The following is a 22,615-nucleotide window of genomic DNA, read 5'->3' as shown; positions in this document are numbered from 1 at the left end:
GTTCTGAACATTTCTAGATTTTAGAGTTGCTAACCATGTTGTATTTCCTCATATGAATGCCTCACCTATGCCAAGCCAATGCACAATAATTATAAGAATCACAACAAAAATAGCATATACCATGTACTCAATATATACCATTTGTTAAACATTTGCATACTTTATCTTGAATTCCTATATCAACCCTACCGGTAGGTACTGTTATCTGTTTTAACCATCAGGACAGGGACTCGAAAAGGCTCAATAACTTGGTCAAGACCACACAGTTTATCCTTCAGGAGGGGTGGGATTTAAGGCACATCTTTCTGAGTACAAAGTCCATGTGGTTTCATGTAGCAACTATTCTGCAACCCAAGTGGAAGCTATAGTCATACTGAATCCTCAGAATCAAAAGTCTCTAAAGGCTATGATGCGGGGGGAAAAATGACGATTCAAGCAGCCCTGTAAGCAATTTAATGGATACATCAGATAAGACAGTTTTGTTTTGAGTGCAGCCCACATTTTTTCCACTAATCTACTACCCAAATCTGGACACTAAACATTAAGCTAAACCAAGTCAAAATACTAAGAACAATGAATCACATCAACCTAAACACTTCTTTTTAACTTTAAAAAATAATTTTAGACATATGAAAAAGGTACAAACATAAGCACCCTCTTCCCCTAATGTTAGCATAATACATAACCAGACTACAATTATCAAAATTAAAAAACTACTACTAACACAATGCTAGTAACTGAACTACAGACTTAATCTGGAGTTCACGAATTTTCCCATGCCAGATTTTATTCTGTTCCAGGATCCAGTCCAGAATCCCACATGGCCTTAGTTGATCTGTCTCTCTAATCTATGAGAGTTCCATAGTCTTTCATTACCTCAATACTTTTGAAGAATATAGGTAAGTTGCTTGGGAGAATATCTCTAGCTTCAGACTTTCCTATTTTTCCTCAAGATTTGAATGAAGTTATGCATTATTGGGGAGTATACCACAGGGACGATGTGCCCTCCTCAATGAAGGATAATCAGGGGATATGTGACATTGGAATGTCTTCTCACTGGTGATGTTAACCTTGATGGCTTGGTTAAAGTGGTGCCTACCAGGTTTCTCCACTATAAAGTTAGGCTTTCTCCCTTTATAATTAAAAGATATCTGGAGGAGGGTGATGGGGAGAGGTACTTTGAGACTATACAGATATGTTGTTTCTCCTCAAACTTCTGCCCACTGATTTTAGCATTCATCAATGAATCTTGCACACAACTATCATTGTGATATTCCCTCAACCCTCCCACACTTATTAATTGGAATTCATCTGTAAGGAAGAGCTATCTCTTCTCCCCCTTTTATTTATTTATTCAACTACTTATATCAGTATGACTCATGAGTATTTTACTTTATAGATTATAATCCAATAGTATTGTTATTTATTTTTGTCACTCTAATTTTCCAGTTTCAGCTACTGGCAGCTCATTCAGGTTAGCTCTGTGACTTTCTAGTGACCTTTTATTTTTGATCAGTTTCTTACTTTCTGGCACCACAACATGCTCCAGGCTTATCTTGTGATTTTCCTGCCTCTGCCCTAGAATCAGACATTTTTTTCAAGCAGCCTTTGTTCCTTTTATTAGAAAATGATATTTAGAAACCAAATCTAGGGGGTTGGCGTGCTCATTGCTACTGTGGTGTCATTGCTTCTAGGCCATCTCAGAAACCAGAACTTGGAACAGCATACATATGCGTACTAGCCCACATGCACACATGCACATCTATATTTCTGTATCTATGTATATATTTTTTAAAAACCATGAGTTCATACCAACATCTGATTCCAATTCTAAAGATTTCTCTTAATAGTTTATCCAGTATCTCCCTGATGACTCAAGAAATAAGAAAACAACTCTTGCATTTAAGTGGTTTCCAGATATTATCTACTCTAAGAGTCAGCAAATTATGGCTAATTGCCTATTTATAAAATACTTTTATTGGAAAGAAGTTTCACTAGAACACAGTTATATCCATTAATTTTGGTTTTGTCTATGGCTGCTTTCCACTAGAATAAAATAATTGAAAAATTATGACAGCAGTGGTATGCATCACAAAAATGAAACCATTTTCTACATTTTCTATCTGGTCCTTCACAGAAAAGGTCTAAAAATCCCTGGTCTAGGTTATGTTTCAGATTTTCACTTGGGAGATAATTAGAAAGAGTGTGGGTCCAAATACCATCCTTCCACCATTAATGACTAGCCCTGTAGCCTTAGACAAGCCACTGACTCTCTGCACCTCAGTTTTCCCCTTCCTTACAGTGTGGGGAAGACTAGAGACCATGACAGTAAAATTCCTGGCATATGACAGATGCTCAACTAATAGTAGCTAGAATTACTTCCACGGGCTGCTTGTTTAGAGTTTAGGATGGAATTTTGCACAAAAAGAATCTATATTCAGTGGTTATAAAACTAATATAGTCCACAGAGTCTGTTTGCTCTGCAGGGGTTTGAACCATAATCCTAAACTAAATACTTACTCCATTACTTACTAGCTATAGAACCTTGGGCAAGTAACAATATCTTTGAATCTGTTTCTCTCTCCATAAAAGGATAATATCTTCATAAGCCACAAGAAACTATGTCTATGAGTATCTTTCTGCCATGATCCCCAATACCAGCCTGAAGACCAACGCTGGGATGGCTATGTCAAAAGTAGAATCAGCCACCTGGGTGGCTCAGTAGTTGGGCGCCTGCCTTCAGCTCAGGTCATGATCCCGGGATCTGGGATCGAGTCTCACAGCAGGCTCCTTGCAGGAAGCCTGCTTTTCCTTTGTCTGTATCTATGCTTCTCTCTCTCAGTCTGTGTCTCTCATGAATAAATGCATAAAATCTTAAAAAAAAAAAAAAAGTATAATCAGTATGTGCTAAAATACATGTTCTTGGTCCTAGCCCCAAGGATTCTGATACAGGAGGTCCAGAATAGGGTCCACACTCAGCATTATTAGTAAAACCCTAAGGTGATTTTGTTGCGGAGCCAGGTCTGGGAACCACTGTCAACAGTAGGAAATGCCACATGAATCCCCTCTGTGACCTCACATCAGCCCTACATCCTCACTAGTATCCTGCTACTCCCTCTCATTTGGGTAAATGTTTGACCCATTAGAGAGTTCCTGCAAGTGCTATAGGAAAGCAAAATCTCTTTCTGAGCCACTGCATTGTATATGTTTATAGAAGATTAGGTCTTACTGGACTCTAAAAGCTAAGTATGATTCTCCACATTTCAGAACAAAATCTAATCTATTCCTTAAACAGCCTGTTCCTTTACAAAATACACTCTGTAAGCTTCTCCTCATTGTATTGGGTCAGTAAATATGAAACTAAGAGCCAAGTGGAAAGGGAAGAGAGGAGAGAAAGATGACCAGGAACACCCACAGGAGGACCAAATTAAAGAAGACAGAGTGGACCCGTCTCCGCCCCCCGCCCCCCGACTCCAGACCACCTATAGCTAGACCCTTTCACACACACTGACTTGCTTGGCAGTGGGGAAGGGTAAGAAGCAGAGATCAAAGAAGGTATAGGGCCTTCATAATCCATATCTAGGAACCACAGAAGGGTTGCAGAAATGGGAAACCTCAGGTGGTGGGAGCTGGGATGGATATTCCTGGGACCTTTTTTTTTTTTTAAATTTTTATTTATTTATGATAGTCACACAGAGAGAGAGAGAGGCAGAGACACAGGCAGAGGGAGAAGCAGGCTCCATGCACCGGGAGCCCGACGTGGGACTCGATCCCGGGTCTCCAGGATCGCGCCCTGGGCCAAAGGCAGGTGCCAAACCGCTGCGCCACCCAGGGATCCCTCCTGGGACCTTTTGGATGTAAGGGACATATATCCAACATATGTCACAAACATATATATGCTGGTACAGTACCCAACTCAAAAAGTAAGACTCCCCTGCTCACTCTAACAAAAATTAACAGATAGCAACAAGGGCAGGTATACCCAGGAACAAGGATATAATGAGGGCTGTTAAAATTACTGGGTTTCAAAGAGCAGCTTTGAAACTATCATGATTGCTCTGAAAGGAACTTCTTTGGTCACCCACAGTGTGAGTCACTCCCCCAAATGGGTCCAGACAGAGGTTGGCTCTTACCCGTTGCTTCTCTGGGTCCACAAAACGAATGCCAAAATAGTCCTTCTCCAGCAAGCTGTAGTAATTGCAGATGTGGTCAATAAGAAACTGCCCTTTGGTCTCCCTCTGCAAAAAAAAGCACATTTAAGTTTCAGCCAGAGCTCACCTTGTACATTCATGTCTAAAATGTGCCTCATTTACCCCATAGGTCTGCACTTAGAGAAATGGATTAGCCCACTCCAGTCCCTGAAGCAGGGGCTTCTACACTCTTAACTACAATCCACAGTGAGCAATGTATTTTTACACTGTGGACCATTACACACACACACACACACACACACACACACACAAAATCAAAGGAATGCTAAAAAGAGAGCCAAAGAGACACCAAACCACACCCTCCACAGATGCAATGTACTCTAATATGTTCTATTTTATTCTGCTATGGGCCATTTAATTTATTTAAAGCTGTTTATGACTCTGAACACTGACTTAACAACTCAGTACCTAGTGGAGCCCCACAGTTCACAAACCCACATATAGTACACCTGAGTGTTTGTCATAATTGCACAGTAGGTATTCATTCATTTAGTTTTCATAACAATCCTAAAGAAACAGATGCACTGAGAGGTTAGGAGGCCTGCCCAAAGTCACACAACCTGTACAGAGCAAGGTAGGATTTGACCCAGGCCACCTGGCTATAGAATCTGGGTTCCTACCACAACACTTTGTCTCCACTGCAACTCTGCCAAAAGGCCCAACCTGGATGGCATGAGACTACAGTGAATAGTATTAGATGGAACACCCTGCTTCTCATCAGGAAAGGTAGAAAATCTGCTGCTTTGGGCCTCAAAGCCAGTGCACCACATCCATAAGGGATGTGGTATGTGGCGGGGGTGGGAGAAGGGCAGACTGGGACAGGCCCAGGTGACCTTGGGCAAACCCCCCAGCTGTTTCACATGGGCAAAATGACCCCATTAGATTATTTTTCCTTCTAAAATTCTATAAATGAAAGATTTGTCAGCCGAATCTGATTAAGATGAATACCATTACCAAAAACACCCTGTTAATAGCAAGGACTCTTCCAAGCCCTCATCAGGATATTTGATAAGATTAATTTCTGCTTCCATCAAAGTTGCTGACAGACCCATGGAACATTTTAGGGGTGGAATGTGACCTATAAAAACAAAAGAAGAAATTAGAGACATTAAGTTAGCCACTCTTCCAATCCACTAAAAATAATTTTGGAAGAGGTTTGATCGGTTCATTAAAAACTACTAGCATCAGCTCAAGAAGTTGATGAAAAAGCCACTCACTGATCTGGGATGTACCACTCTGAATAAAGAACAAGGGCATATAAGCACATATTGTGATACAAAGCCCAGATTCTCCTGAAATCATGTTGAGTTCAATTTGGAATAAACTTTGAGCCTTTGCTTCCTTTATAAGAGAAACCATCTGATGTAGCTCAAAAGGGACAAAGCATTAAAATGGAATTTGTTTTTAGATTTCTCTAATTGTTTTTAACCCTGGAAGCTCAAATGGCAAGCTATATCTGATGACAGCTGAATCTACTGCCCAGAATATAATCAATGGATTTAGTTTCTGTTACAGATTTACACTGTAATGCATCCATAGTTAAGAGGCTGTTGAAGAATCAAATCACTGAATATAACATGCGAGTCTGTCATTTTCTGATTGTATTGCCAAGCTCTCTGCATTAAGATTTACTATGGTGGACGGCCCCCACCACATGCGAGACACACAAGATTATGTGGGTCAAACCAATGCTTTGTAATGATGTGGGATTGAGCAGAACTTGATTGTGCCTGACAGCTAGCATTTTGCCCTGAGGATCTACTCAAAACAGCAAAGTTTTTTTTAAAATGATTAAACACATCAACCAATACATACTCTCATATTATATAAGACCCTTGAGAAAAGGAAATGCCACTGTAGACATTGTGTTGAGTAGAATACACAAGTGTGGCTGAAACAAAATTGATACCTTCCACAAAAGCAAGTGAGGCCAGTTTCCATGCTTCCAAGCCACCAAGCCCCTGTTCCTAAAAGCACTGCCCACAGACCAGCAATACTGCAGAGCAGTAGCCTCAGCATCACCCAGGAGGGAGCTTGTTGCAAACACAGAATCTCAAGCACAGCTCAGACCAACTGAATGTAATATGCATTTTAGCAATAGCTCCTGGTTATTTACATGTTCATTCATTTTGAGAAGCACTGGTCTAGGGAAATGTCCCCCATGTGTGAGAAGTGCAAAAATTGTACCTGTCTGCAGACTGCACTAGAAAAAAACAAAAACAAAAAACAAAGCCCTTTTTCCCCATGGAAAATTGTCTATTCCTCAACTCACAAAAATGGAACTGTTTTCCATTCTCAGGAATAAAAATTGCCCCTGCATCTACAGGCTGCCAGCCAGCCAGCCTCGTCATCTTGAGATGCTCTTTGTCGCTGATTCATGCCAAGAAAGCCAGCTTACAGCCTCGCATTCTGCTCTGCTCTGCCTGGAAATCTGGACAATGTTCTTTAGGCACTTAACTTCATATTATTATCAGTTCGGTGCATGAAGCACAGTTCTTACACTAAAAAGAAAGACCACCCAGACCCAGTACCAAGGATCAGAAGAGCTCATTCAGTGCCAGGTGTGTGAACCCAGGTCCAGTTGCCAGTTCCATATATCTCATAGCAGGGGAGGGCCTTGGGATGAACAAGGCCTCCCAACCCCCACTCCTGGAACTCTGTTGAACTGACCTAAATCTTCCATTTGCTTCCTCCTGAGCTTCCTGAGAGTAGAAGCCACTGCTCACCACCCTGCCTGGCACACTGGAAGTTATTGAAGGAATAAATGAGGCATTGCTTTTTCTCATAGAAAACCTGGGATCTAGGAACAGATGGGTAGCCAATGGAAGACACAAACATCCTCGAGGAGATGGAGATCCCACAAACATAGTGGAATTAGCCAGCTGTCACCTAAATCCTTCAAGGTCTATGCAGAGAAGTAGTTATCAAAGATTTCAAGTGCAAGACTTCCATTTTTAATGTCAAAATTTTCATTCTCCCACAAGACAGCAGCTGTACGTTCAATACTGACTGAATGGAAGAGGGGGGAATCCAAAAAGCTTATATTAACTCTTTAAAGCTATTACCCAAGTTGTGTTTTACCACAACAGTAGCACATAAGAAAAACATTAGGACATAAGTATGTGATATGTGCCTTAAGACAGTGCCTTAGGTTTAGACTTTAGATGCTACCTTTAAATGAGGTTATACAGTAGGTCTCAGAAATGCCCTGACATCATTGAAGAAACACTGTATTCACCTCACATGTTTAAACTTATGTCCCAGTACTGGTTGTCATCACCTAGAGCACACTATGGATTGATTTACAAATACGGTGCTAAAATATCATAAATAAAATCATATTTTTTTTCAACTGTAGTTTATTTAATGTGTTTAAAAAAAAAAAAAAAAAACACAGGAGAGGGCCAGGTCCTCTCTCCACCTTCTCTGCCCATTTTCTGATAATTCTTGGTGTGTGTGCATATCCCTGAATTTCTTGCAATAATCCCATATTCTCTCAGGGCCTTCTCTCATAGGTTGGAAAGGAATCTAATTTTTGTAATTACAAACTAGCTGTTTTTCAAAAAAAAAAAAACCCACCTCTCATCTCCACCTGAAAGTATGTACTGGAAAAAAAAAAAAAAAAAAACAGCCACTATGTTAGAGTTCTGTTAGTCGGCTGACCTAAAGCAAGTCATGAAATCTGAGACTTCGTTTCTTCTTGTGTAAAAGAGAAATAATGGTAACTTACAGAGTAACCTATTCGGGTAGATTTGAGACTCATTCATATATTTGTTAAATATCTATTTTGCAAGACATTGGGATGGGCATTTGAGATAATGAATGAAACACAAATTTTAATCTCACAGGTCTTAAAGCTCTAGTTTGTATAATATGAAAGCATTTTGCAAATGGCAAAGCACATACCATGGTAAAAGGTCATTAACAATAATATTCATTAACAATAATAATCTGAATCTTAAATCTTTGTATCCAATTTCATAGATCCTTTTAGATACAAGGAAGGTAAGAGGAACAGTCTTTTCCTCCCAGGCCTGGCCTCTGGGGAAGGAAAACTGAACAAAGAGACTAAGAACTCAATTCTGTTGCTTAACTCCTCTTGCAACTAATTGCTGATGATGCATTTAGATGCATTTAGATGATGCAACTCTAGTTCTACTGAAGTAAAAACAACAAAATGTTTGTGCTTAAAGAAGAAGAGCAAGAAAAGAAGAAGAAGAGCAAGAGAACTCAATTGGCTAAATCAGCTATGGCTGGTCTTCAGAGAAAAAGCATGGCAGATTTCAATCCCTACTTCCTCAATCTCTAAACCAAGACATTTCACTACCTTTTAGATACTGGTTAAGTGAGAAGAGTACCAATCCCAAACTACTTAATGTATCGCTATAACTCAAGGTTTAGAGTTTGAATAGGTACCTTCAGGAATAAAAGTATAAACCTCATGATAGGTACTATTCATTGAACACTTATCATACACCAAGAATTGTGTTACATACTTTGTATTTAATATCCTGACAACGCACTGATGTAGCTAACATTCTCCCCATGTTATAGACATGATGCTCACTTTAACTGTGAACTTTCAGGACTGCCAGCAAAATTCTTTGTTGTTTCAACTAGTAAAAATTGGGTTTTCTGCTTATTGCACCCAAAATTTTCACCCAAGAAAGAAGGTGAATCAATAGGGCCAGCAGGAAACACTATCACAGAGATTATCAACTAATGAACCAAGCAGCTGAGTCCATCTACCGTGTCCTATTTGACCAACATAGTATTTTTGTATCTCCAAAATGAGAACCTGCTCAGAAAATCTGGATCCTGGCTGCTTTTGAAAAGCTGGAGGATCTAGAAGCTGGACCATAAAGGTCTGCTGGAGCTCAGTTGCAGATCCCCTTTCCATGCGGAGTGAACCTTGCAGTTTACACTCCCACCTGCCCTAGGGTCTTCTACATCTTCCATTTCTCACATTTCCCTGACCCTTAGAAAAATTTGAGTTTACAACCCTGATCTGAGGCAAATTAGAGGCTTTCAAAGTGTTCCTTAGGTTTTCCTTGAAAATACTTAGGAGCATCCTCACAGCCAGAAAAGGTCCTCAGTGGATGCAGCTTGAGCTGCTCCCTAAGGCTGTGTAGCCACTGAAGTCCTAGGACCCTTCAGCAGGGAAGAAGGGTCCAATACAGACCAGAGACTTTAGGGAGGAGCACAGGTATGAGGGGAGTAGGCAACAACTACAAGAATCTGAAACACAAATCTAGGACACTGGGAATAGTTCACTCTGGGGCAGGAACTAAACCTCTCCAGGAATCCTCTATGACAAACACAAGTGGGACTACCAGACCTTGTCTGCTAGTAATTAAGGCCTTGAGACTTTTGTTCAAAGGGCTCTGTTGCTCAGAATCCTATGTTCACATGAGTTACTCCTTTTGAAAGGGGCAGCCTGTACAGATACACATTTGGGGGAAGTACAGAATTATCTGTCTCTGCTGATTCTTTTACAGGAAAGGAAGAATTCAATTCCCATCTGGATATCTAGAAACTCCAAAGGGGCTTCTAGACAATTATAAGGCCCTGAACAGTAAACTGAATGCCATCAGGGGTAGGTCTTCTCCCTAGAAGTTGCATTTCTTTTGTGAATTAAGGTCCTCATTCCATTGATTTTCACAGAGAGATAAACAGTAGTTTATCAGAGAAACTGGTAAACTAAATAGTTCTGCTTCTATTGTAAAGGACAAGCATTAGTTAATTTAAGAAGTATTGTGACTTGAAGCATCTGGGTGGCTCAGTCAGTTGGGCATCTGACTCGGTTTTGGCTCAAGTCATGATCTCGGGGGGGTCATGGGATCAAGCCCCCATCAGGCCATGCACTCAGTGCAGACCCTGCTTGCCCCTCTCCCCCTGCTCCTTCTCTCTCTCTCTCTCTCAAAAAAAATTAAATAAATAAATAAATAAATAAATAAACAAATAAATAAATAAATGCAATATTTTTAAAAAAGAAATATTGTGGCTTGATTAAACCTTTTTATAAGCACTGTTTATTTCTCTGCTAAAAAACTTCAAGCATATTTGCATAAATGTGTACATTTTGTTATGGTAGGCACCATGGATTTAACCAAAACAGAGCTTTTCTTTAGAAAGAAATTCACTTTTATAATTGGATTTTAAGTAGCAAGTATTACTTTGTTAATTGTTCCTTCCCATTGTAGACATAACTGGTATTTGATATCTGGCTGGGACATTCATTCAGAAAATGGCAGTATCCCAAGACAGTGAGGAGAGAAGTAATATTAAAGCTGTTTAAATAGGAGGAAATGTAAAGAAAGAACAGAGGGGACCCTCATGGTTGAACCTGTGATTCTCATACAGATTAAAAGTTAGTTTTGATTTGATGGGGAAAAGAGTCTCTTCAATAAATGGTGCTGGGGCAGCCCCGGTGGCCCAACGGTTTAGCACTGCCTTCGGCCCAGGGTGTGATGCTAGAGATCTAGGATCGAATCCCACATCGGGCTCCCGGCATGGAGCCTGCTTCTCCCTCTGCCTGTGTCTCTGCCTCTCACTCTCTCTGTGTCTGTCATTAATAAATAAATAAAATCATAAATAAATAAATAAATAAATAAATAAATAAATAAATAAATAAATAGTGCTGGTAAAAGTGGACAGCTACATGCAGAAGAATGAAACTGAGCCACTTCCTTAAACCATACACAAAATAAACTCAAAATGGACTGAAGACCTAAATGTGAGACCCGAAACCATAAAGCTCCCAGAAGAAAATAGAGGCAATAATCTCTTTAAGAATGGCCATAGCAACATTTTTCTAGATAGGTCTCTTAAGGCAAAGGAAACAAAAACAAAAATAAACTATTTGGGCTACACCAAAATAAAAAGCTTTTACACAATGAGGGAAACCATCAATCAAAGGCAACCAACCAAACATGAGAAGATATTTATTTGTACATTATATATCTAATAAGGCGCTAATATCCAAACTATATGAAGAACTATGACTCAAGACCAAAATAACCCCAAATAATCAAATTTTAAAATGAGTAGAGGAGGGGCACCTGGGTGGCTCAATCATTTAAGCATTTGTCTTTAGCTCAGGTCATGATGCTAGGGTTCTGGGATTGAGCCCCATATCAGGCTCCCTCTATGGCAGGGAGCCTGCTTCTCCCTCTCCCTCTGCCCCCCCCCCACACACACTTCTCTCTCTCTCTTTCCCTCTCACTCCATCTCTCTAATAAATAAATAAAATCTTTTTTAAAAAAATGAGCAGAGGACCTGAATAAACATTTTTCCAAAGACTTAGAACAAGCTGTGTGGTCAACACACACATGAAAAGATGATCATTCATTATCAGGAAAATGCAAACAATGGAATATACTCAGCCACTAGAAATGACAAATACCCACCATTTCCTTCGATGTGGGTGGAACTGGAGGGTATGATGCTGAGTGAAGTCAATCAGAGGACAATCATTATATGGTTTCACCCATATGAGGAATATAAAAAATAGTGAAAGGGATTATAGGGGAAAGGAGAGAAAATGAGTGAAAATATCATTAAGGATGACAAAATACGAGAGACACCTAACTCTGGGAAATGAACAAGGGGTAGTCGAAAGGAAGGTGGGGGGGGAGCTTGGAGTAACTGGGTGATGGGCACTGAGGGGGGCACTTGGCGGGATGAACGCTGGGTGTTATGCTATATGTTGGCAAATCAAACTCCAGTAAAAAATATATTAAAAAAGAAAAATGCAAACCAAAACCACAATGAGAAATCACCCCACACCTGTCAGAATGGCTAGAATCAAAAAGAAATAACAAGTGTTGGTGAAGATGTGGGGAAAGAGGAACTCTGGTGCACTGTTGGTGGGAATGTAAATTGGTAGAGCTATGGTGGAAAACCATATGAAGTGTCCTCAAAAAATTAAAAATAAAAATACCATATGACCCAGTAATCCCACTACAGGGTGTTTACCCAAAGAAAATTAAAACCCTAAATCAAGAGGACACAAGTATCCCTCTATTTATTGCAGCAGTATTTACAATACCCAAGATATGGAAGAAACCCAAGTGTCTAGCAATAAATGAATGGATAAAGATGTCAAACACACACACACTAGCCATAAAAAATGAGATCTTGCCATCCACAATGACATGGATGGACCTAGAATGTATTATGCTAAATGAAATAAGGTGAATTAAGTCCGAAAACTATCATGATTTCATTTATATGCAGAATCTAAAAAACAAGACATAAATAAAAAGCAGAAACAGACCCATAAATCATAAATACAGAGAACTGATGGTTCCCAGAGGGGAAGGGTAGGTGGGCAAAATAGGTGAAGGGAGTGGAAGATACAAGTTTTCAGCCTTGAAATGAGTAAGTTACAGTAATAAATGGTAGAGCATAGGGAATACAGTCAATGGTATTTTAGTAGTGTTATACAGTGACAGATGGTAGCTACACTTGTGGTGAGCATAGCATAATGTATAAACTTGTTGAATCACTATGGTATACACTTGAAACTGTACTATTGTGTGTCAATAAGTGATATTGTACGTCAACTATACTTAAATTTTAAAAGTTGCTTTGATTTTTATTATTCAAGTATCTTCAGATGTATAAAAGATAAAGACAAGGCTTCAGGAAGCTGAAGTACCTAATTCTGAATATATATCTTCTATATAGTAATTGTATATTGTGGCTAAGATAAATGAAAATACAGGCTTAGATACATTAAAGACATTTTTGTGCACAACAAATAATCATATGTTAGGGGAGGGGAGGCTTATAGCAGTGACCTGAAAACCAAAAGATAACAAAACTACCAAAGCCAGACACTCATGGCAGGGAAGAAGGCAGGGAATCAATAGTTTCCTGAAAGTAAGTATGTGGCTGCAAAAATAAAAGGCCAAACACAAGTGGCCACCTAGCCTGTTGAGGCTCACTGGCAGAGGCAAAACCCAACTGCTTACCTCAAGTCCCTGGTGGCCTCTACACCCTCTGAGAAAACAGAAATATACTGCCTTTCTCACAGCTAGAGGCTTAGTAGGCTGGAGAAATTTTAATAAGCCCTAAAGAAGAAAAACAAAGAAGTAGTACATCCATGAAAAGAAACAGCAGCCACAGCAGGTTGACTACTTTATTGTCTGGGTCCTGAAAGGTGTCTCCTGAAGGACTGTCACAGTCAAATAAGCCAGCAGGGTGCTTTGCACTTGGTGATGTTTCCTTCTCTTTGCTTTTCTTTGGGGTGTTTTTGCCTCTGTTACCTCGTCTATGATCCACATCTTTCATTATTTTTTTTAATTTAAATGCAATTTGCCAACATATAGTACCTCATTAGTTTCAGATGTAGTTTTCAATAATTCATTAGTTGTGTAAACACCCATTGCTCATCACATCACATGCCCTCTTTAATGCCCGTCACCCAGTTACCCCATCCCCCAACCCTCCTCCCCTTTCAGCAACCCGCAGTTTGTTTCCCAAAATTAAAACTCTTGGTTTGTCTTCCTCTCTGATTTTTCCCCATTCAGTTCCCCTCCTTCCCTTATGGTCCCTTGTGCTATTTCTTATATTCCACATATGAGTGAAACCATATGATAATTGCCTTTCTCTGATTAACTTATTTCACTTAGTATAATACCCTCCATTTTCATTCTAAAGGATGGGCTGTGTGTCTACACTCAGTCATAGGGTCATTTCTCTTCTGACTGACACACAGATCCATCCCAATGCTTGAAGAATCATATTTGATGTTTCAGCTCTTAGAAATTTCTGTCACTTCTCAGTACACAAAAGATTTTTCCTTCTCCTGCTTTTTTTTCCTGTTCCCATTTTTGGGTTTGGTATCCTTGTCAGACCCAACTCCTGAAGGCACTCACTTCAGAATAATTTTAAAGTTTTCCAACTCCAATCCTTTCTGCAATGTCAATGAAGTCTTTCCCCAGCTCCCCTCATGGTGTGGAAACAGGCTCAGAGAGACTATTGACTAATTACCCAACATCAATACAGCTAGAAAGGAGCATAGTCAATATTTAAGCCCAGGTCGGCTTAATTTTGTTATTATACTCAAATTTTCAAATAGTTGAAAAGAAATACCTGGATAATATTAACTTGATAACATCTACAAAACCTTACACTTAACATCATACTTAATGAAAAGAAACTAGATGCTTTCCTCCTAAGATCAAAAACAAGGCAAAAAAAAAACCAAAAAACAAAAAAAAAAACAAGGCAAGGATGCTCCCTCTCACAATTTCTACTCAATATTATACTGGAAGTTTGAGCTAATGCATTAAGAAAAGGAGGGGGAAGGCATACAGATTGAGAATGAAGAAAAAAATTTTATTTGAAGATTATATGATTGTTTATGTAGAAAATTGAAAAGAAACAACAACAAATTTTCTGGAACTAATAAGTGGTTATAGCAAGGTTGCAGGATACAAAGCTAATATACAAAAGTAAATAGTTTTCCCATATTATTAGCAAGAACAATTGGGAGTTGAAATTAATAAACACAAGATCATTTACATTAGCACCCAAAAAATGAAACCCTTAGGTACAAATAACAAGTATGTATAAAATCTAGATGAGAAAAACTACAAAATTCTTATGAATAAATAAAGACTAAATAAATGGAGTGATATCCCATGTTCATAGATAGGAAGACTCAATATTGTTAAGATGTCAGATTTTCCTAACTTTACAGGTTCAATACAAGCCAGTCAAAATCTCAGCAAGTTACTTTGTTTATATAAACAATGTGATTTTAATGTTTATATGGAAAGGAAAAAGATCCAAAATAACCAATACAACATTGATGAAGAACAAAGTCAGAAGACTGACATCACTCAACTTCAAGACTTACTATAAAGTTACAGTGATTAAGACAGTGTGGTACTGGCATAAGAATATACAAATAGAGCAACAGAACAGAATAAAGAGCCCCAAAATAGACCCACACAAATATAGCCAACTGACTTTTGACAAAAAAAGCAAAGGCACTTCAATGGAAAAAAGATGGTCTTTTCAACAAATGGTGCTGGAACAACTAGATATTCACATGCCAAAAATCATCATCATCGTCATCATCATCATCATCTAGACATATACATTATACCCTTCACAAAAATTAACACAAAATAGATCACAGACCTAAATGTGAACCACAAAACTATAATACTTCTAGAAGATATCATAGGACAAAATCTAGGTGACCTGGGTTCGGTGATGACTTTTTAGATACAATGCCAAACCATGAGAAAAAAATTGATAAGCTGAAGTTCACTAGAATTTAAAATCTCTGCTCTGCAAAGAAACTGTTAAGAGAATTAAAAGACAGGCCACAGACTTGAAGAAAGTATTTGCAAAACACACATTTGACAAAGGACTTGTATCCAAAATTTACAAAGAACTCATAAGATGTGATAATAAGATAGAAACACCCAATTTAAAAGTGAACAATTTTAACAGACACTTTACCAAGGAAGATATGCAGATGAAAATAAGCATATGAAAAGATGCTCCACATTACAGGTCATTAGGGATTTGCAAATTAAAACAATGAGATACCACCACATACCTACTGAATGACTAAAATCCATAACACTGACAACACCAAATGCTGATGACATGGATGTGAAGCAAAAGGAACTCTCATTCACTGCCAATGGAAATGTAAAATGGTACAGGCACTTTGCAGGAGAGTTTGACAGTGTCTTGCAAAACTAAACACAGGCTCAATCCAGCAACTGTGCTCCCAAATGAGTCAAAAACTTATGCCCACACAGAAACACAGAACATTGCACACAAATGTTCATAACAGTTTTATTCATAATTACCAAAGATTGGAAGTAACCAAGATGTTCTTGAATAGGTGAATGGATAAACATAGGATATTATTCAGGGATAAAAGGAAATTAGCTATCAAGCCATAAAAAGAAATGAAGAATATTTAAATGCATATTGCTAAGTGAAAGAAGCTAGTGTGAAAAGGCTACATACTATATACATACATATGGCACTCTGGAAAAGGCAATACTACAGAGATAGTTTAAAAAAAAAGATCAGTGGTTGTTGAGATTGTGGGGGGTGGAGAGAGATGAATAGGTGAAATACAAAGGATTTTTAGGGCAGTGAAACTATTCCATGTGATACTTTAATGGTAGATACGTGATACTTTTGTCATAATGGGGTTGTCATAATGGGGTTGGCAGAAAGAGAGTAGATGGGAACTCTGTACTTTCTGCTCAGTTTTTCTGTAAACTTAAAATATTCAAATATTAATTTAAAAGTAAGGAAGAAAAAGAGAGGAACCAGAAAAGCGCCTCTGAGGATACGAACCTAAGGATTGCAACTCATGGGGTGCCTGAGTGGCTCAGTTAGCTAAGCATCCAATTCTTGATTTTACCTCAGGTCATGTCGTCAGAATTGTGAGATCAAGCCTTGTCAGGCTCTGCACTGGGCATGGAGCCTGCTTAATATTCTCTCTCTCTCTCTCTCTCTCTCTCTCTCTCTCTATATATATATATATATATATATATATATATATATATATATATCCCCATCTCTCTCCTCCTCCTCCCACCCCCCACCCCTGCTCCTCCTTGCCCCTCATTCTGTCACTCTTAAAAAAAATTGCAACTCAAGAGACAGACCAAGAAAATAAGTCAAGAAAAATGTTGTAATTATCCAAAATAAAAGTAGACACAAAGATATTTTCTTGGGGTGCCTGAGTGGCTCAGCCGGTTAAGTGTCTGCCTTTGGCTCAGGTCATGATCCCAGGGTCCTGGGATTGAGCCCCATGTTGGGCTCTCTGCTCAGCAGGGGGTCTGTTCTCCCTCTCCCTCTGTCACTCCCCCTGCTTGTGCTCTCTCACTCTCCCTCTCTCAAATAAATAAATACAATCTTTAAAAAAAAAAAAAACAAGGATATTTTCTTTCATTATTTAAAGTTCAAAGGGGAAAAATACATTTAAGTGATTCCTCACTCTGGTAGCTGAGACAAGATTCTAAGCACAGTACTTTCATAAGGAAACTATCTACATTAATCAATACTTCCAAAATTTAAATACATCTTCTTCTAATATCTGCCTTTTCTTCTTACTGCAACCTATGATATGCAACATTTATTACTCTAACAAACATTCTGAAATAGACAGCCCAAGCCCTCTGGGCCTTGCAGTCCCCCTGAGCTACATCAGGGAATAGGAGATGCTAGCATCACCTCCTCTTCTCATATTGGAATAGGCAGGCATTTGCTTAAAGACTCCTTAGTTCCTGGCACTGTGGGCCATATTCTTTTTAAAATTATTTCAACTATTCATCTGATTTAATCCACATGAGCCCAAGGAGCAAGCTGCTTTCTCGTTTTTTAGGAGAGGAATATAAAAGTTAGAATGGTTGAGCAACCTGCCCAGAGTCATATAGCAAGCAAGTGGCAAAATTTAAGTTTGAACTCTAGCCTCTCAGAGTCCACATAGAGAGGACTAGAATTATTAACAGGGAACAGCACTAACTTTTGTATTAAAAAGAGCAGAATCACAGAATGTTGGCGTTGGAAGGTACTATGGAAAGAATCTGCTCCAAACCCCTCATTTCAGAAATAGGAAAACTGAGGCTAAAATACCTCTGGAATTTTAACAAATACAAAATCCACAAATGAGTGCTAAAATTGAAATTTAAAATCAAGAGTTGAGAGTCAAGATGTATCAGTCAGGATAGGATTAGTTAAGCTGCCGTAACAAAGAATTCCAACATGTCAGTGGGTTAACAGCACATAGGTTTATTTCTCACCTATAATACACAGCCAAAGCTGATTGGCAGGGGAGAGCTTTTCTTATCATAGCTTAGAGATTCAGAATGATGAAGGCTTCCTCTTGACAGCAGTTCCAACTATCACCACAGCAGTGGGAAGGGAATGTGGCAAATCCCACACTAGCTTTTAAACATATGTCACTTTAGCTCATTAGCCAACAGAAGTTAAAAATCTCGCCTGACTTTAAAGAGGATAAGGAAATGAAATTCCACCATGTGCCCATAGGGATACAAAAAAGAATGTTCATGAAATTTTCGATACCTATCATCCCAGGACTGATCCAACACTTGGCTTAATTAGCACAACATGCCAGATTTACTCCTTCTACCCCCACCCCTGCCAGGTATTTTTAAGAGACCTGAAACAATAGTAATGCCACCCATTTTACTATCCTTACCAATTTACCTTGGACATCTCTATTACAATTCAGTTTTTTAAAATTGAGAGTACAGAGCTCCAAGAAAAATATGACAAGAGTCAATTAGGAGTTTCCACTCATATACAGGGAGAACAAAGAGATCATTTCTGTTTATGAAATTCTTTTTTAAAAAAAATATTTTATTGGGGCAGCCCAGGTGGCTCAGCGGTTTAGTGCCGCCTTCAGCCCGGGGCGTGATCCTGGAGACTCAGCATCGAGTCCCACATCAGGCTCCCTGCATGGAGCCTATTTCTCCCTCTGCCTATGTTTCTGCCTCTTTCTCTCTCTCTCTGTGTGTATCTCTCATGAATAAATAAAATATTTTTAAAAAATATTTTATTTATTTGAGAGAGAGAAAATGTACAAGAGAGCAAGAGAGAGCATGATAGGGGTGGGGTAGAGGCAAAGGGAGAGGGAGAAGCAGGCTCCCTGCTCAGCAGGATTGATGTGGGGCTCAATCACAAGACCCTGGGATAGAATCATGACCTGACCTGAACGCAGATGCCTAACAACTGAGCCACCCAGACACCCCTCTTTATGAAAATCTTAATGCACCCACAAACTTAATAAGATAGAATTTCTCCTGAAATTGCATACACAAGTCTACAATGAGCTTAAGAGTTTTAAAAGCAAAGAAACAAAGTACTTGGGTCCCATTAAACGCAGAACTACTTCATAGTCCTATCTGTCAAGAGCCTTGGGAAGAAGGATCCCCAAGTTTCTAAGAATAGCCTTACAGAGCAGCTCTTGGCCCATCTAAGATGGTGAGGTAAAGCAACGAAACAAGAATTGTTAAATGGTTATGGAGAAATTCAAAACCACTTGCACAGTTAGCTAAGACTGCTCAGGGCGGGGGGCGGGGGGAGAATCCCTTCAACCTAAACCAATAAGAAAAGAAAGCTAAATAAAGGCAAAAGATGCTTTCAAGAGATTGTACACATGTAGCCCTAACATATCTACAGGAGTCCACATGGCTCAGTCTACGCAGCTTAGACACATTCAAAGAGGGGCAGGTCAATAGCAAAAGTACTTAAAAGCAATTCAATTCTTTATTATTAGTTCTTAAGGAACATTTCAGAGCACCAAAGGTTGAACTCACATTTCCTTCAGCCTTCCCAAATCTTCTTGTATCTTCCAGGTGTTATGAAAACTCTGACCCCCACCCCCAAAAAAAAAACTCATTCCCCAATGCCAAACCCACAAGACTTTATGTCCCACCTACTAGGTTAGTAGCCTTATTTGCAGCAAGAAAAATTTTCTCTCCAAGAGAGAGGAAGGAAGGAGAAACAAGAAGGTCAAGGCAGAAGGGTGGCTTGAATACTCATATACACTTAGAACTACAAAGGTAATGTGGTTTGGAAGGGCACTCTAATGGCCCAAACCATACCACTGTCCTATTTAGCCATGCTTGCAAAGAAACATTCCTGGCAAAAGTTAAAAGGCCAGGCCAAGAAAGATGAGATTCCACTGGACAACAAATCTACTATGTTGGCATACATGTCTGGACATGGTCACCCCATAGGAAATTGTAACTCAGTGTGATAAGTAGCATGGCAAAGGTTGCAAGTGAAACAGGCATAACAGCTACAAATTACTGAGTGCCAACTATAAAGGAGGGCTCATGCTAAGAGCCCCACAAGAGATTATGCCATTTGCCCCTTCCAACAATCCTAGCACCAACCATATTTGGGCAGATGACCTTCTAAAAACGTAGGCTTCCCACCCACCTCCATTCCTAATTCTCCCAAGCTGCATTTTTTTCCCTCTGAAACTCTACTCATTCTAGCAAAAGAACAACCTAGCATGGCTCCATAATTTCTACTTTACAAATGCCTGATGCCTCACTTCAATAGTGTCATTCTCGAAGATTCTCCTATCAGTAGTCAGACCATGAGCTAGTCTGTACCCCACACAGCCCCTGAAACAACCTTTTGTGTGCTGGGATGAGGGGATTTTTGTGTACACACACACACACCAGACCATTTATCACAAATATTTAGAGACTGGAAGGCGTAGGCTGGGTTCCCCGACTCTCACACTCCCCCTTTCTTCAAGTGATTAGTCACAAAGGAGGAAAAACATCTTGGTTATATTTACATCTCTTCTGACTACACAGCAATCCAAGTCAAGGGTGCTTCGCTTTTTATGAGACTAAAAATATAGAGAATGATTGATGTGAATTTTAACAGCCATTGTTATCTATTACAATTACAAACCAGCTTTCATCTTTAACTCTCCTCTGCCCTTTTTTTTCCTACTCTTTACAGCAGACAGGGGTTTCCTGAGGGAAGGAAAAGATCAGATGCAATCTACTAGCACTTTATACTCAAAGAACGTTTCAATCCATTGTTTAGCAGTGCTCAACACAGATCCTGATGGCACCATTACCAACACAGAAGAACACGCTCAAACAGTTGCCCAAATGGAGCATAGAAGTGAGAACCCCACCTCAGGAATTCACTCTTAAGAACACATGTGAAGGTGTCAAGACACAACATAAAGATGGGGGGGGGGGATGATTTTGATAAAATTCCTATTTTTACATATGTGTGCATATTTATATATACAGTTACATACACAGACACAAAGAATAGAGACTTAAAGGCTAAATGTTGATGGTGCTATCTGTTTTAGAGAGGAGTTATTTTTAGTTTTTCTTTGTGCCTATTTGGATTTTCCATATTTTTTTAACAAATAACAACCATTAGATTGGTTATCAGTATGATGTGTTTCTTTCTAATCACTTTTAATCACTTTTAGTCAGGTTTAAGCTCTGGTTTACCCTGAGGGTAACATACAGGCTAACATACTGGCCAATGGCTAGAAGTATCCTTAAGACTCACAAACCAGAATCCCAGTTATTGTCATTGTCCAGAAGTGCCACCTCCTTTACATCTAGAAAGAAAGAAGCAAGAGTCTGGGTATAATGAAGATGCTTCTGATGTTGTAGTCTGTTATAGGTCTAGAGTTCCCTGCCTCTACCAACCAATGGCCCTGGGCCAGTTAGCAACATTTCTGGGCCTCTGGGTACCCAGGTGTTCATTGGTGGGCTGGCCCAGATGATGGCAAGGGTCCATCCCAGACCTGAGCACCAGCTTTTCTGGATTTCCACAGTACTTTTCTGGATTTCCACAGTACTACACTCAGAGGGCTGCTCTGCCTTAGCTGGCACTCATGATAATTCATTTGCAAGTTCAGGTGGGGGGTGGCTAAAAGTGGGATGAGATGAGGAAGGGACGGCTCTGGGATAAGGAGAGATGATGTGGAAAGGTGTCCATCACCCCTTCAAACCAACACTTGCAATGAGGGTAGGACCAGGGCTGATTGAGGTGTTTAGCTTGGCAAATTTGTTGAAAGTGGGCCACGGCTGCAAGATTGGCTCTTACTTACAGTCCTGATGAAAAATCTGCCAATTTTGCTCAGTCACAGATTAAACCAGACAGTAATGTAGGTTTCATTTTACATAGCCAATTTTTTATCTTTTGCGGCAATTCTACCACATTCCATATCCCCACTACACACACACACACACACACACACACACACACACACACTGGGAAGTTGGCTGTAATGCTTTTTTGTAAGGCAGCCAGGTTTAGGAACCAGAAAAACAGATGAACAGTATAGCTTAGGAACTGCATGCAGTATTAGCCTTCCTCAAGCACAGAACACAATCCTCCTCTGCTTCTTCTGCCTCCAGTCACTGAACACTAACTTTCCATGCTTCCCTCTACTTCCCTCCACCTGACACCTGCCAGCTCCTAGCTCTAGGCGGAGCTTCCTAATCTTCCTTCACCATCTACAGATCCAAAAGTTGGTAGATGAGAAGGATGAAAATCAGAGGCCACCAAAGCCAAGGAATTTTTCGTGATGAACCGAAAGGTCTTCAACAACCAATCGGGAAAGCTCACTCTGGGTCCAGTGCTCCACTACCAAGTTTATATACACATGCTTTATAGAAACAAGGATGATCAGTACCCCCTGAAGATTCTATCTAGGCCCCCTGGGAGGCCTAGATAGAGGCCTTGCAGGGAGCAAGCAGCTGGCTAACTGTAAAGATCCGGAAAGGAAGAGGACATAGCTTGACTCCTGCAAGCCAAGGATAGGTCCTGATGATAACCCTCCCAGATCAGAAGACACCTTTCAACCCATGAGCACTGCTCCTCCA

At 39.6% G+C, this 22,615-nt stretch overlaps 1 protein-coding gene across 4 annotated transcripts in view; it reads right to left on the bottom strand.

Annotated features, from left to right (window-relative positions):
• Positions 1-22,615, bottom strand: part of FRMD3 (FERM domain containing 3) — a 292,382-nt gene that overhangs the window by 146,473 nt on the left and 123,294 nt on the right. For 3 of the 4 annotated variants that reach the window (XM_072836922.1, XM_072836930.1, XM_072836912.1), the window contains exon 2: positions 4,134-4,238. In XM_072836922.1, coding sequence (XP_072693023.1) covers positions 4,134-4,238 — 105 coding nt within the window. Of the gene's footprint in view, positions 1-4,133; positions 4,239-22,615 lie in introns of those variants that run through there. The other variant, XM_072836934.1, reaches the window with a different exon arrangement.

This window comes from Canis lupus, chromosome 1, assembly GCF_048164855.1.
Source record: "Canis lupus baileyi chromosome 1, mCanLup2.hap1, whole genome shotgun sequence".
Lineage (NCBI taxonomy): Eukaryota > Metazoa > Chordata > Mammalia > Carnivora > Canidae > Canis > Canis lupus.
Note: the sequence above shows the minus strand (reverse complement) of the source record. Positions and strands in the feature narration are given on the sequence as shown.